General features: G+C 39.0%; 1 protein-coding gene across 1 annotated transcript; it reads left to right on the top strand.

Moving 5' to 3' along the window:
* Positions 1-12,218: 12,218 nt before the first annotated feature.
* On the top strand, positions 12,219-13,443 carry fabp6 (fatty acid binding protein 6, ileal (gastrotropin)). Its single transcript, XM_010794776.1, has 4 exons — positions 12,219-12,285; positions 12,385-12,560; positions 12,709-12,798; positions 13,328-13,443. The coding sequence occupies exons 1-4, from the start codon at positions 12,219-12,221 to the stop codon at positions 13,376-13,378; spliced, it is 384 nt and encodes a 127-aa protein (XP_010793078.1). The 3' UTR covers positions 13,379-13,443.
* Positions 13,444-14,135: the final 692 nt, after the last annotated feature.

Here is a 14,135-nt window from a genome sequence, read left to right as displayed (position 1 = left end):
TAGCTGAGGATCTTGGGTAATCAGTTTCAGTGGCTGTCGTATCGCAATGATGTTCGAAATGTCCCTTATAGGCCTACGTCTGTTTCCGGTTATTTTATTTTGAAATTCAGTTCCTGACGGACGGCCAAAAAGCCAGAGATTATAGAATTAAACAAATAAATAAAAACAAGGATAATTGTGTGTTATTGTTGAGTAAATAACAGTGTGTTATTTAGAAAATATTATCAAATTAGAAGGAAAAAAGGATTAAAAAAATACAGATTTCAGTATTCTGAGGCTCTGAGCCCCATTTATTTTCCTCGCCGATGGCAAAAAAAGTCCGACATTATACGATTTAAAATAAAAACAATAATCGTGGCTTGATATTGAGTAAGAACATGTTTTTATGAGCCACACAGCTTCCGGTCTTCCAAGACCCGACCGGACAAAAAGACGTTGTGCAGGCACGAAACATACTACCAATAGAAATAAATTGCTTTTAAAATCGTTCTGTGTGACACGAAAAAAAGGGGAAAATCGTGTTGGTGAACACGAATCAATAGATTAAATGTTGCGACTATAACACGAAATGCCGTGAGACTGGGTTGCTATATTCCAGTTGTTTCTGCGAATTACAGCTATCAATTTGCTACTCCCCATCTGTGTTTTCTGCATTAAGTAAAATCATAGGCCCCTAGACTCTTGAAGAATATAAGGTACGTATTTTTTCCCTCTCTTTACATTTGTGAACCTCAAGTGTAAAACACATTTGGAATAATCACATTAAACCCCATCAGTCAGTCAGTTTGTCATCACTTGTGTCAATGCTAGTGTGCGTATCAATGTGTTTCTTTTTTTTCAACCATAGAAGCCCCATCTGTTGGTAACAACGTCCTTCTTAATTGACAATAGGATGAACCCAATGCCACCTGTATCTGTTTTATCAAAGATATAAGGGGGATGCGCCATTTGTCTTGACAGGCTTGATTTATGGCTTTTATTGTTTTCTGTGGGTCAGACAATCTCAGGGATAAAGAGATTTGCTTCAGCGGGGTTCAGGCCCACAGGGTTTTACTTGATTTGATACATCTTGCGTTAACACAAACCTGGAAATTTGCCCTGTTGTTGGCCCAAATTGATTTTTTGGTACGGCTGTCACTTAAAGGCCTGTTAGCAATATGGCTCCGGGGATCTCAATGCCAGTCCAATCTGAAAAAATAAAATCATTTTTGTTCAAGGACAAATCACAATCATTCGTCTTCATCACTCCCACAAATTGAAAGAGGACATTAAGGCTAGAGGTGTGAGTAGTTTGATGGAATATTAAAAACAATAACAGATGATCACACATTTTCACTGATGCTCTGGGTTGCTGATGTTGCAGTATTACCAGCATACAAAGCAGGTCAAATAACTGACTTCACAATGAAAACTAGTACCACAAACCCACAATTACACAACACTTTAAAACCTTAAACCAACCACTAAACTGTGATCCTCTTTTCTATCACATCCTATTATTCACAACTACAACGTGAATGAGTTTTCTCTTTGAGAAGCGTGAGTGACACATAATATCATCAGCAAAGTTAACTCAATGTAACTATGGTCCTATCAATAGCCAGGTAAAACAAAGAAGTGTATCTTGCCTCTAAAGCCTTTAACCTTAAATTGAACAAAGACAAAATTAATGCTGATCAAACTGTATCTCGACCAGCTACAAAGCAGAGCAGATCTTTGAGATACACTTAACTCTCTTCATGCTTTTTCGCAATAATTAGGTTTTTAGTTAGCAGTTTTAGCTGTATTGCACACACAGTCACATACAATAGGCTGTCAATATATGAAATGCAGTGGGAAGGACTAAAGCTTAATTTCCTCTCTTTTTTTTCCACGTCTATTGGTTAACCTTTTGTTCTTAGTGTTCAGTGAGACTTGGTAGGTCACATTGACAAAGTGTAAAACCCAGACATTGTCTAGGAGGGACTGGAAGGGACATCAGACTTTTAAAGGGCACGAGGAAGGAGAAATGGAGCCCCTGAAAGATCCTGTTGGGGATTTAGTTTTCCAAACTACTTTCTAATAACTAATAATCCTTCTGTTTTCCCTCACATTCAGTTTTGGCATTCCCTTGAAACATTTCTTGCATTTTCCTTGATCCATATGAACAGCAAGTAGTCTAATTCAGTTCAATACACTGCCAGACAGTTAGATGTTTTGTCTAATGCATGTCATCATCATGGCTTTTGATGATCTGTTTCCTGTTTTATTTTTGTGTGATGTCTGCTTTTCACTTCCTGCTTTTGTGTTTTCTCACATTCTTCTTCTTCTTCTTCTACGTTCTAATTGTCTGACTTGGCCTAATTCATTTTACATGTCTCTCATTACCTGCAGAGCTCTACATGCGCACCTGCTCTTCCCCTCATCTCATTTGTATTTAAGCCATAGTTTTCTTTTTGGTTATTGTTAGATCCTTGTGTTTGTATCTGTGTGTTGTGAAATTGAAGTTCTGTTTTGAATGGCCTGCACCAAACAAAAATGTACTTGTTTTTGCTGTTAAAGTTCCTGCTGCCTCCGACAGTACATTAGGGTGCACCTCCTTCAACCTTTGTGCCAGTGTCACGTTCTCCGGTACGGATTTGAACCCAAGAGCACGACTCAGATACATCCAATGTTCAAAAGGTTTGGTTTATTCAAGTCAGCCAGGTACAGGCAGGGTCAAAACCAGGAAATCCAGCAGTCAGGCAAACACATCTAATAAAAGGGGCAGGCAGGAAACTCGAGGGCCAAAATCAGAAAGGCAGGGTCAAATCGGGCAGAACAGGTAACTGGTAGTGATGTCACGTATTGCGCCGAGGCTTCGGAGCTTGTGTCGAGTAATCCCGGAATTGTTTTGGGAAGCTTGTATCGAGCCGAGGTTTGTATTGTTTTGGGCCAGTGATGTCACCGATGACAAACGAAGCCTCGCTGCCCCTCAATACCACGTGACTGCTTCAGAAAGTGCTTTAGATCAGTTGAACCACAATGCTCATATTACCCATGGATGTATAATAAGAACGATATTACCCCTCCTGTACCCGGGCCTGTACAGGTCGGAACATGTCATAAGTATAAATAAATAAAAGCATAAATAAATGTAGGAATAAAAACATGAATAAATACAGGAATACATAGAATACAGTGTTTTCAGGTGGATTATGTGTGTGGGCTGTGGCTCAGCTGGAAAGTAGCTGACTCACAACCGCAGGGTCCCTGGATCAACGACTGGTCAATACGTCTTTTTTGTTGTTTATAAAAGCTACAGCTAAATGAGATAATGTAGTTAATAATGTGGTCTTTGATATGGTTTAGCCTTTCTCAGGCTACAACATGGTTAAAGATGGGGTATGTCATTTTGGAGAAACCAGCTCGAGTGCGCTAGAATTTGAAAGTACACAACCGGAAAAAATCTGCCTCTTCCTTCAAGCTTCCTTACAGAGCTCCTCCTCCAACACACACGAACGTGTACATGACCAATGAGGGCACGAGATAAGTTTGTGCACAGATGGAAGGCTTACAGGCAGGTAGGCCATCCAGTTATTTTAGCCGGGCCAGCTAAAATGATTGGTCGTGCTTTTTACAGCGCTACGGCTTCCACAGAGGATTTTTTAAAATATATTTATTGTCAAAGCATTTCATGTATTCATTTCTATCGGGATGTTAAGAGCATTCCATGGAATAAAACCAAAAGTGTTTCTGAAATAAATTACATACCCCACCTTTAAGTTTACTAATATTATTAAGGAATACAAATCCCTCTTTGCAATGTTTACCAGCCTCCTTAGGCTTTTCAATCACAATCATTAAACTGGAATAAATACAATATTGTTAACATGAAAATATCATTTTATTTTTGTTGTTTAGAGTTATTCTAAGGCTTTACTCATTGGGAACTCGGTGTGAGATTGAGCACACTGTTGATATGTCAAATCTGCCTGTTCTACACTCTCTGACCAGCAGGGGGGTTTGTGTTCAAATGAAGCCTCATGAGATGAACCCTTTTGCGAACCAATTGGCTGGAAGGCTGGAAGGCTGGAAAGCTTCATAAGGCTTCATCTCGCCATCACTAGTAACTGGCAAATCTGGAAGGAAACGCTGGAGCACTTGGCAAAACAGACAATCTGGCAGAGGACAAGTGAGAGTGAGGTGGTATTAATACTGTTGAGCTAATGAGGGAATGAGTAGCAGGTGAGGGGATGGGCTGAGGAGACCAGGTGAGGGGAATCAGCTGATTGCAAGAGCCTGGAGGAAGGCAGGATCTGAAATGATAGGAGAGTTATATGCAAAACCAAAAACAACTATAAATGTGTCGAACTTGTGACAGCCAGGCTAGAAAAGAAAAATATTCTGTGATGTTGTAGCACTTTTAACACCAGTGTATCAAAGCATTTCACATGTTGACTCTTAAAGAAAGTACCCATTTTCATTGATAACTTTTTAAGAGATACAATATGTTCAACTTGTGTTGCACCAAGCTTAAAAACAGCTACCTCAGCAACATCAAAAATGTCCTTTAACATTTTTAAATTGTCATAAAAACACATTGTATCTTCTGTGTTCACATACTGTATGCAGGAGACATTGGAATTAACTGGCCGCTGTGAATTGTATCAGTCATTTAAATGGCCTTTACTGTATGAGTTTAAAACGGCAATGTTTTCACAACCGAAGGAAGTATAGTAGTTTCCCCTTTCTGGGGAATTATAACAGTAATGATAAGATTCAAAATGGGTGAATTTAGCATTGGAGCTAAAGAGAGACCTGGGCACCTGCTCTTCTTGTTAGCCTCTGTGTTGATGGGTTATCTCACAGGATGTTTGTTTATTCTTTCAGTTCAATATTGTGGTTGTTATTCTTCTTTCAGTTCAATATTGTGGTTGTTATTCTTCTTTCAGCTCTCTTACTCTACATCTAGCATCTGGCAGTATTATTGCAATGTCTCTTGATAATATATTATGTAGATAAGCTGATCATTAATAGCTAACTAAAATACAACAAAACATCTCTGTCCTCTGTATGCCTTCACCTCTTTAAATTGTTTAAAGTAGAGCACAAAGGTATTTCCCGACTCCCACTTTATTCTCCTCTCCCCCTTTATTTTCTTCTTTGCTCTACTTACCTTTCATCTACTCTGCTGATCTCTAATCACTTTACTACCCGCTTCAGATTTGATATCTCCTGACTTTCCAGCCTCCTATTGTCCCATCCACTCACTCATATATTCTCTTTTCCACATCCCTTTACTAGTCCCACCTGGTACCACCGTTCCTTTTTTCCTCAACTTCCTGTTGTCGTCCCTTGCCATTCTTTCCTTCCCTATCATCTCCCCCCACCCCTTCCTTTCTCCTCCTCCCCTCCTGCCAGTTACCCCTCCTCTCACCCACTCTTCACCCTCTGATGATTGCCAAGCACATTTCATTTGACATGAAGACAAAGGACTGAGTACACATGTGGTTTCTCTGCAAGTCCTGTGTAATATGAAATATTAATGCAGGCATAATTTGGCTCCCTGGATGAAGTGGGGGTGGTGGTGGCTTTTTAATCACCAGTGACTGCCGTTTCCTTCCCCAAAGGGTGGTAAGGCTGTCAGAATGGATTGAGAAACAGCAAAGATAACAACAACAGAATGCTTACTGTTGGCGGCTACCGTGGCCTATTTCTGTCTCTGTGTTTAATGGTTAGATTGGCTCATTGCCCAAGTTACTGAGGCAGCTCTGACTGTCAGGCTCTTCAAATGTAAAGGTGCTCTGTGCAGCATTTTTCGAACGTGTCAACAGCCATCGTCAAATTAGTTATGATCGACTGGTACAATTACCATAAACAATAGCTTCTCTGTCGTTTGCTCAGCTGTGCTTTATCTTGTTATATTTCAAAAACCATGCAGCAGTATATAAAGTATAGCACAACCTTGACCAGCTATAATATTAGAACGATGCTTTCAATGTAAGCATATTTCATAATAATCCAATAATACAATTAATGTGTTCATTTTCTTTTATGGTATACACGGACAAATACGCAATCACACAGAAAGAATTTATTATTTAAAAAAAATACATATATTATATAATGCTTGCATCACTCTCAAAGGGGTCTTTCTGCATTTGGAGTACTTAAATGTCTGTTGCTTAAAGAGCAGAACATGCTTGAAAGGCACCATTGACATTATATCACCTTAGCAGACCCAGAGGAACACTGCATTCATCCAGTCATATTTTTCTCCTCTGACAGATGAATAAATCCAATAACCACTCTTCTTTTATTGCTGCAAAGGCTTCACACACAGGGGCTGGGACAAATACATGAAAATGGAAAATACTTGCATGCAAATAAAATAATTTATGTGGGAAAAAAAGGAGTGGACCTTGAAGGAGATTCATTTGTCTAGATGGAAAGGAGTAATAAAGTTTTACTTCTAGGTTTGAACTACGCAAAACATTTTTGGTTGAAGCTCAGAAAAATGTTTAAAAAATCAAAATCATAGAATTACTCTAGTCTATAGGGTCTAATATTTACTTTGTGTGCCTGTGACAAAAACAAAAGTTGGAAAAAAATATATATCAACATGCAAATTGTTCCCACGAAAGAAAATGCACCTTAAACTCTAACCAACTTCTGAGAAAAATCTCATTATAATGCTAGTTGCTAACTTTGCTATGAGTCCTCTGTGCATAATACGTTAAGAGAAGTTTAAATTCAACTGCAAACCTGGCCTCTTTTAAACCATCTTTTTACAAACCCAAGATTTAAGTAGCAAAAACTAGCAAGTTAAACAAGGACCATCTGAGGAATTTTAATGTACCTAATCCAACCCGGCTAATCTGTAATATCTGAGTGAGCATACAGGAGTTCCTGTCTGTTTGCCTAAACGTAATGTACCATTACCAATGTGTTCATCCTTCCAGCATAGCAAAAAAAGTTAAGCATCAAAGCTAAGCAGAAACACACACACACACACACACACACACACACACACACACACACACACACACACACCCTTCTTTCCCATGGGAACCACTTTTCTGTACGTTATCTTTCCCTCTCTTTAACTACACACAAGCGCGATCACACACTCACGCTGGGTGAAATTTTACGTGCTAACACAGACAAGGTCACAATTTGTCTTTCACATGTTTAATTCTCATGTGCAATTTTGTTCTCCTTCACTTTTTCTTTCACACAGACACATCTCTTTAACACACACACACATGCACACCCACATGGGCTGCAGTTGCATCACTGGTGAATTACCATGCCGTTCCGCGTTATTAAACATGACACTCGGCCCAGATAATGGAGCCTTTCTTCATCTCAATTTGGAAGGCTAATCTTATTGCTTTGATTAGCAGCAGCTTCATTTGCATATCAAGGCTTCCCTTCCTTTAATTCCTTCATCGCAAATCCCCTCTTTATAGCTTGAGATAAAAGGAATCTATCTATATGTATCTTTCTTTAGAATCTTTTCTTCCTTCCCCCCTCCCTCTTTTGCTTTTCATTAACTCCTTTTCATTTTTTCATATTCTATTTTTTCCATTTCTGTACTCATCATCAGCTCAGCCTTTATTTCTCTCCTTGTTCACATGTATGGAAAGATGCCTATAAAATAAGACAACAGGCAGGAGTAAAGCATGACTTCATGGAGATGTGGCTGGGTATATTAGCCAGTTATCCTGGTTACTCATTGGCCAGTAGGATACACACCTGAGGAACCAAGAGATCAGAGAAAAGTAAATGTTTCATCGAAAGTTTCAAATACAGCCTACTATTAAAGTATAACTACAATTTTACAACATGGGCAATTAACTCTTAACAACTGCACTTTGCTAACTATTCTCTGCTCTGAATGGATTTGGTTTTACCTTGAGATAAAAAATCTGGTGTTTTTCCATTTCAAGACATTGTGCAAACAATCTAATTATGGTGGCAAAAGTACCTCAACAACTGCACCATTACATTTGACGTATGGAGAATGCTCTGTAAACCATTGAGATGACTCTCACCAACAAGTTGCAATTTCCACATGGGCCAGAATTAGCTTAAATGTAGTAAAGGAAAGGTTTGTACTCTATTCAGTTAACTCTAAAATAGGCGATATGCTTCGTTCCAATTGCCAGAAGATGAGCAGGACTTTCTGTTATTGGTTGTTGTCACAATCGAAGTCTGGAACACCCGGGAAAGCAGAGTTAGCAGAAAGAAACATGGAGGAAATGTTAAGGTTCTTATTTCTTTTTTATCTGTTTCTGATTCAGGGTATTTTTAAAAGTCTGAAAAATGAGCGAAGAGGTGGAGAGTCAGTGACGCTGAGGCAGGCCCAGGTGATGCAGCAGAGCACACAATTAGCAGCTAGTGACCTTGGATGGCTACCACCTGTCACTCAAAGCGGCCATGTTTGAATTATGATTAACTTTAAGCCCTAATATAAATGAATCAGGTACATTCTATACAAAGGTACCCCTCGTACAGTTGTCAGGAACATGGGATTACCTTAAGAGACCGAAACCGTATTTTGTACCAAGCTGTAAACATGATTGCTGTTAAGTTGGGCCTTTTAACATGGGGCCTATGGAGATGGACTTGGTATTGGTAGTATTCAGTGGCGAAAGTAACCAAGTAGATTTACTCAAGTGCTGTACTTGAGTACAATTTTGTGCTACTTTGTACTTCTATTCCACTACAATTCAGAGTTCAATTGTGTACTTTTACTCCACTGCATTTATTTACTACCTTTAGTTACTCTACAGATTTGGATTAATGATGTGAAATATAATCAATTCTTAAATAAGACTTTAGTTACACTTAAATTCACAATCTACCCTGCAGTATTTGGTCATTAAAACTAGCTGCACCTTTACCAGCTTGGATAACACTTTAATGATCAATAATTCAAATCAATAAAAATAACCAATCTGCATAATGAGGACTTTTACTTTTGATATTTTTGTATTCCAATACGTTTGCACTTTTACTTGAGTAACATTTGCAATGCAGGACTTTTACTTGTAACAGAGTATTTATGCACTCTGGTACTTCTACTTTTACTCAAGTACAAGATCTGAGTACTTTCCCCCCCTCTGGTAGTATTGAAACTTTACTGGCAGACCCACTCACACCAGGTGAAGGAGGTTTTTCAATAAACTACTTCTGATCTATTTCATTAAAAGAACACCACATTGTACAATGTGAGGTCTAAATAAGTCATTCAAAATCCCAATATCCAAATTGTATTAACATCAAAATACAGCACATTATTGCTAAAATGATATGTATGATATTATTAAAAAGGTCAAATTCAAGTAGTCCCAATATTATACGGTACTTAGTAACATTCCTACGTCATACTTTAGTGTAGATAACTGATTTTCATCAATATGAAAGTTGTTTCAGCTATTAATTTACAAAAGAGAAAGGAACATTTAAAACACTCCTTTAAATAGAACCATATCTGTGGAAATGTGCACAGCATATTCTGTGCTTGAATGTATGTGAATAATGCTTCATCATGAAGAATATTCTGGAAGGTCAAATAAAAGAGTGTTAATGTCAACCTGAACTCAATATCACATCATACAGAACACAATTCCCCTAGCTGTAAAAAAAAAAGTGGCTGGATAGCATGTTAAATTTGATGAGGTACAGCATTTGTAAACTTCAGCCCCCTGACCCCTGTTGTGAGTTTGTTTGATAAAGAGACAGTAAAAAGAGAGTTTGACAGCGTGAGTCTTTTATGGGATATTGGCCAATATGATGTTTTATGTATCTATAAAGAGCTTCAAGGCCATGTTGACTGTTGGTGGTTTCGAAACGCTGCAAACAGAATTACAGGATCATATTTATTGGACACACTGGAGGCAGAAAATTGTCCATTAATATGAAGTGACTACATGACTGAAGCACCTCGGCCTTTCAGTTCTGACAAAGTGTAAAGAGGTAAAAGCTTTATGATGCTGCACTTAACTTCGATTTCACTCGCTGCAGTCATTTTCCCAAACCACCATGCGCTGTTTCCCTTAAAAGGGAGAATTTGTGAATTGCTGTTTGTCTAAAGTTTGCTGTTTTATTCAATTTGCTGCAATCATTCCCCCTTGAAAACCTTTTTGCATATATTTTGTGGTAATGAATTAAGTCATTAATATTGAAACATATCTTAGAAATCATTGATAGTATTAGAAGTATTTCTAAAACAAACGTTTTTATTTGGTTTTCTGATTGCACACACAATTTTCCAAATGTTTATTAATACAACTGGATTAAAAGAACATACATGCAAATTATAACTACTAGATAAAGCAAATTATATTCTGTAGTACATCTATATAGATATTCAATTATAATAGTTATTATACTCTTTCAATGAAATCTAATTCATTCACACACACCTCCTATCTAATAGACCAAAAAAGATCGGAAAAAATTAACATCAGGTTCTTGTCCACTAATGGCGCATTTCCACTGCAGCGGGTAACCCCGTTTAATCGTCCTCAAGCGGCCAGGCCAGTTTTTGGTGGCCTTTTCATATAGCGTAGCACCGGCTAGCGGCTACTTTTTCCCTCTTTTTCCGGCCCCATAAAATCGTGGTTCTATCAGGCCAGGGCCAGGGCTGAACTAGTAACGTCAACACTCACGAGTGCTGATTGGTCAGAGAGAATCCTCACAAGTCAGCGCCGCAAGATCATCCCTAGCGTTGCATATATCTAGAAGCAAGCTTGCAGCATTTTTATACACAGCATTTTTGTAAACGGAGGAGCTACAAAAATGGCAACGTCAAAGAAAAGCACACCGTGGTCGACCGAGGAGGTGACGACGTTCCTACATCTCATTGGGGATGATAAAATCCAGCGGGAGCTCGACGGAACAACTCAAAATGTGAAAGTGTTCCAGGATGTCTCTGCACACATGCCCCGCCTACACTGCGTTGCTACCCCAGGCCCTAAACTGTAACGGAAATGCGCCACGGCCTCGGACAGCCAGAGGCAGCCCGAAGCCTGAGCGAGGACGCTTAGTGACGCTTAAACGGGGCTACCCCGCTGCAGTGGAAATGTGCCATAAGTAATCATATATATCTCCTATTAAACCCTAGTACAGAGCTCACTGAACACTTAGCTGGCAGCTTCAGTATATTTTGCACAAAAATGCACAATCATTTGGTTCTGTAGTTTATTCCAGACAGTATCTTTATGCCCTAAATACTTACCATAGAAAACATATCCACTGCAAACAGTCCTCAATTCATGCCCTAAAATTACCATTTGGGTAACAGTGGATTATAACTACAATGCCCAGCTGCTTTGGAAATCTATTCTTCAAAATGGAGTATATATATAATGATGTGTCTTTGGTTGGAAGACATGGGAATAGTGCTGAATGCGTCAGACAAAATGGGGAAGTCAGACAGTATTAACATTTGGATTTGGTCTTTTCATGGCATTTGTTGACCATTTTAAATGTAAATGATCACACAGTTGTATTTAGGAATACATACAATGTTTACACACCACAGACAAACAATTAAGGTAGAGAAACTTGATTGTGTCACCAGGTCACTCTACCAGACAGGACAAATTGCCATAATAATGCATAACCTGGCTGAAGTTGACTTTATATGTGCCAATTTCAAAATGCAAATAATCAAGTAAAAAGGACAAAACTATTTTGTATACCAACTTAACAATTAACTGTCACTCCTTACACAATGTTATAAGTTATAAAACACGGGAATTACTCTTATCACTTCTCATCATATTCTAGAGGTTTTTTTTAATGCAAGCTTGTAAAGAAAGACCTTGAACAAGTAAATGGTGATCTCTTTGCGGACCATTCACAATCCAAGACAATAAACTACTTCAAATAAAAGGATTATACTTTCAAACAATAATTTTTATTTGATTTTTGACGAGTCTAGGGCAGTAAAAGGGTAGGGCGCGACCGCAGGGCCGTTGGTGGAGAGTTCGTTGACCTGCTGAGCCGTCAGCATTCTGCTCAGTGCTGGGGAACTCCATAAACGGCCGTTTGCAGAGGTTATTGCCCTCCATTGTAGTCATCACATTCAGCTGTAATTACACTCTGGTGTCATCACATGAAGATGAGGGAGGTGGCGAGAGGCGTACGGTATATAACCAGGGAGCAGTCTTGGTCTCAGTACCTTGCTTTTCCCTCAGCTTACCTCAGCATCTCTCACGCCTCCTCACACCAACACCACCAAAATGGCCTTCGCTGGAAAATGGGAAACTGAGAGCCAGGAGGGATATGACGCTTTCTGCAAGCTTCTTAGTGAGAAAACTTTTCTCAGCCAAACAACTCATGCATTATACTTCACTGTGGGTTTGTGGACTGCCTTGGGCTCACACTTCTCTTTTTTTTCAATTCCAGGTATCCCCGATGACGTGATTGCAAAGGGCCGTGACTACAAGATGGTCACAGAGATCACCCAGGACGGCAACACCTTCTCCTGGACCCAGCTGTACCCCGCCAACGCCAAGGTCGCCAACACGTTCAGCGTCGACAAGGAGGCCGACATGGAGACCATCGGAGGAAAGAAATTCAAGGTAGGAGGCAAAGACTCATACTCAATCCTTCTTTAGCTCCAGTTGTTGTTAAAATGGAAGCATGCTATTGTTTATAAAGCAAGAAGAAAGGGTGGGGTGCATGGATGTATCCTGGTTCCCTGACTGATTATAACTTGTGTGTTTTCAGGCTACAGTGCACATGGATGGAGGCAAGCTGAGCGTGAACTTCCCCAACTACCACCACACCTCTGAGATCGTCGGGGGCAAGCTCATCGAGGTAAACACACTTGCTGAGGCTTTGAGTGCTGAGGAGTGACAGCCGTTATTATACTCCTGCACCCCGCAGGGATCATTAGAGTCATTAACGCTGCAGTTCTATAGGTGTTTGCTAATGTGGAAAACTGTCAAGAGTTTTGCCAAAAAGTTAATTCTGTCATTCAGTGATGGAAGAAGAAGTATTTAGATTCTCTACTCAAGTAAAAGTATTAACAACACACAGTTAAAAAACTCCCCTACAGTCCTATTTTCAAAGCCTGACTTGAGGTAAAGTACTCATTGTGCAGTCAAATGTTCTCTGACAGTGGTTTACTATTATATAAGATGTTTTGGAATTGATATTACTGCTGCTTTAATGTGTATGTTGCACTACTACTCTATATACTGTTGGGTAGTTATATCTACAGCTCTCAGATGAAAACATGTGAGTAGCTTTGTCGCTTTTGATCCAATCCATTGAAAAATAACAAGACAATGCAATAACTTACTCCTTGTTTTATTTATTTTCCTCTTCCTCTGTCTCTCTCTAGATCTCCACATCTGGCGCTGTAGTGTTTAAGAGAACCAGCAAGAAGATCTAACTGACTGGTGACTGACCTATGACCTCTTAAACAGTTACAACGGAGACCTCAGCTACTAATGCGTTCAATAAACTAAGAATATGATACAAACATAAACCTGTGTTTCTTTGCTTTCTTGAGCGTGTGTTTGTGTGTATTCGATTGTATTTCCTTTTTTTAAAGATAGTATCAGACACAAAATACACATACTCCCTGGAAAGTCTCCAATATACCATAAAGCTGCCTGGAGTTTAATTTGCAGACAGCATATACACAGCCATATTGTGAAGGTTTTAAAAAGTTATTCAAAGAAAGTTCATCCCTCTCTGTTCTTTACATATGCACATTTTATCTCTTTTAAGAGCTATAACTGAATCACATATCCTATTTAAAAGAGCATATGTCACTTTATAGCAGCAGTATTTACTGTAACATTTTGTACAAAAGCTGACCTGGTTGAACTCTCTTCACGGATCTGTTTGATAGGATGGTCTTTAATTTCTTTGGTTCACAAAAACAAAAAACTCAATGTGTTCGCACGCAATATAGAAAATGTTGCAAAACAGCGAGTGTACATAATAGTCTACACTCAAACAGTAGCAAAACCGCCAGTGCTCCGTGGCAAAGGATGTGTTTAGACACATTTTTTGGTTAATACGTTTTGATAAATAATGGTTAGAAACCTAAAGTAGATCCTCCTTCTTTGCTTCCTTCTATGGAAGGAAATATGAGATGTAAGTGTTTGAGTTTGGAAGAAAAATAAAAAAAAGGCATCTTT

This window comes from Notothenia coriiceps, unplaced genomic scaffold (assembly GCF_000735185.1).
Source record: "Notothenia coriiceps isolate Sejong01 unplaced genomic scaffold, NC01 NC01_scaffold00037246, whole genome shotgun sequence".
NCBI lineage: Eukaryota > Metazoa > Chordata > Actinopteri > Perciformes > Nototheniidae > Notothenia > Notothenia coriiceps.
This window is presented reverse-complemented; position numbering and strand designations above follow the sequence as displayed.

Excerpts from the sequence above, each read along its gene's own strand:
- fabp6 (XM_010794776.1), top strand. The coding sequence starts at position 12,219 with ATGGCCTTCGCTGGAAAATGGGAAACTGAGAGCCAGGAGGGATATGAC. Across the intron at positions 12,561-12,708 it reads TCGGAGGAAAGAAATTCAAG|GCTACAGTGCACATGGATGG; the intron begins GTAGGAGGCAAA and ends GTGTGTTTTCAG. Across the intron at positions 12,799-13,327 it reads TCGGGGGCAAGCTCATCGAG|ATCTCCACATCTGGCGCTGT; the intron begins GTAAACACACTT and ends GTCTCTCTCTAG.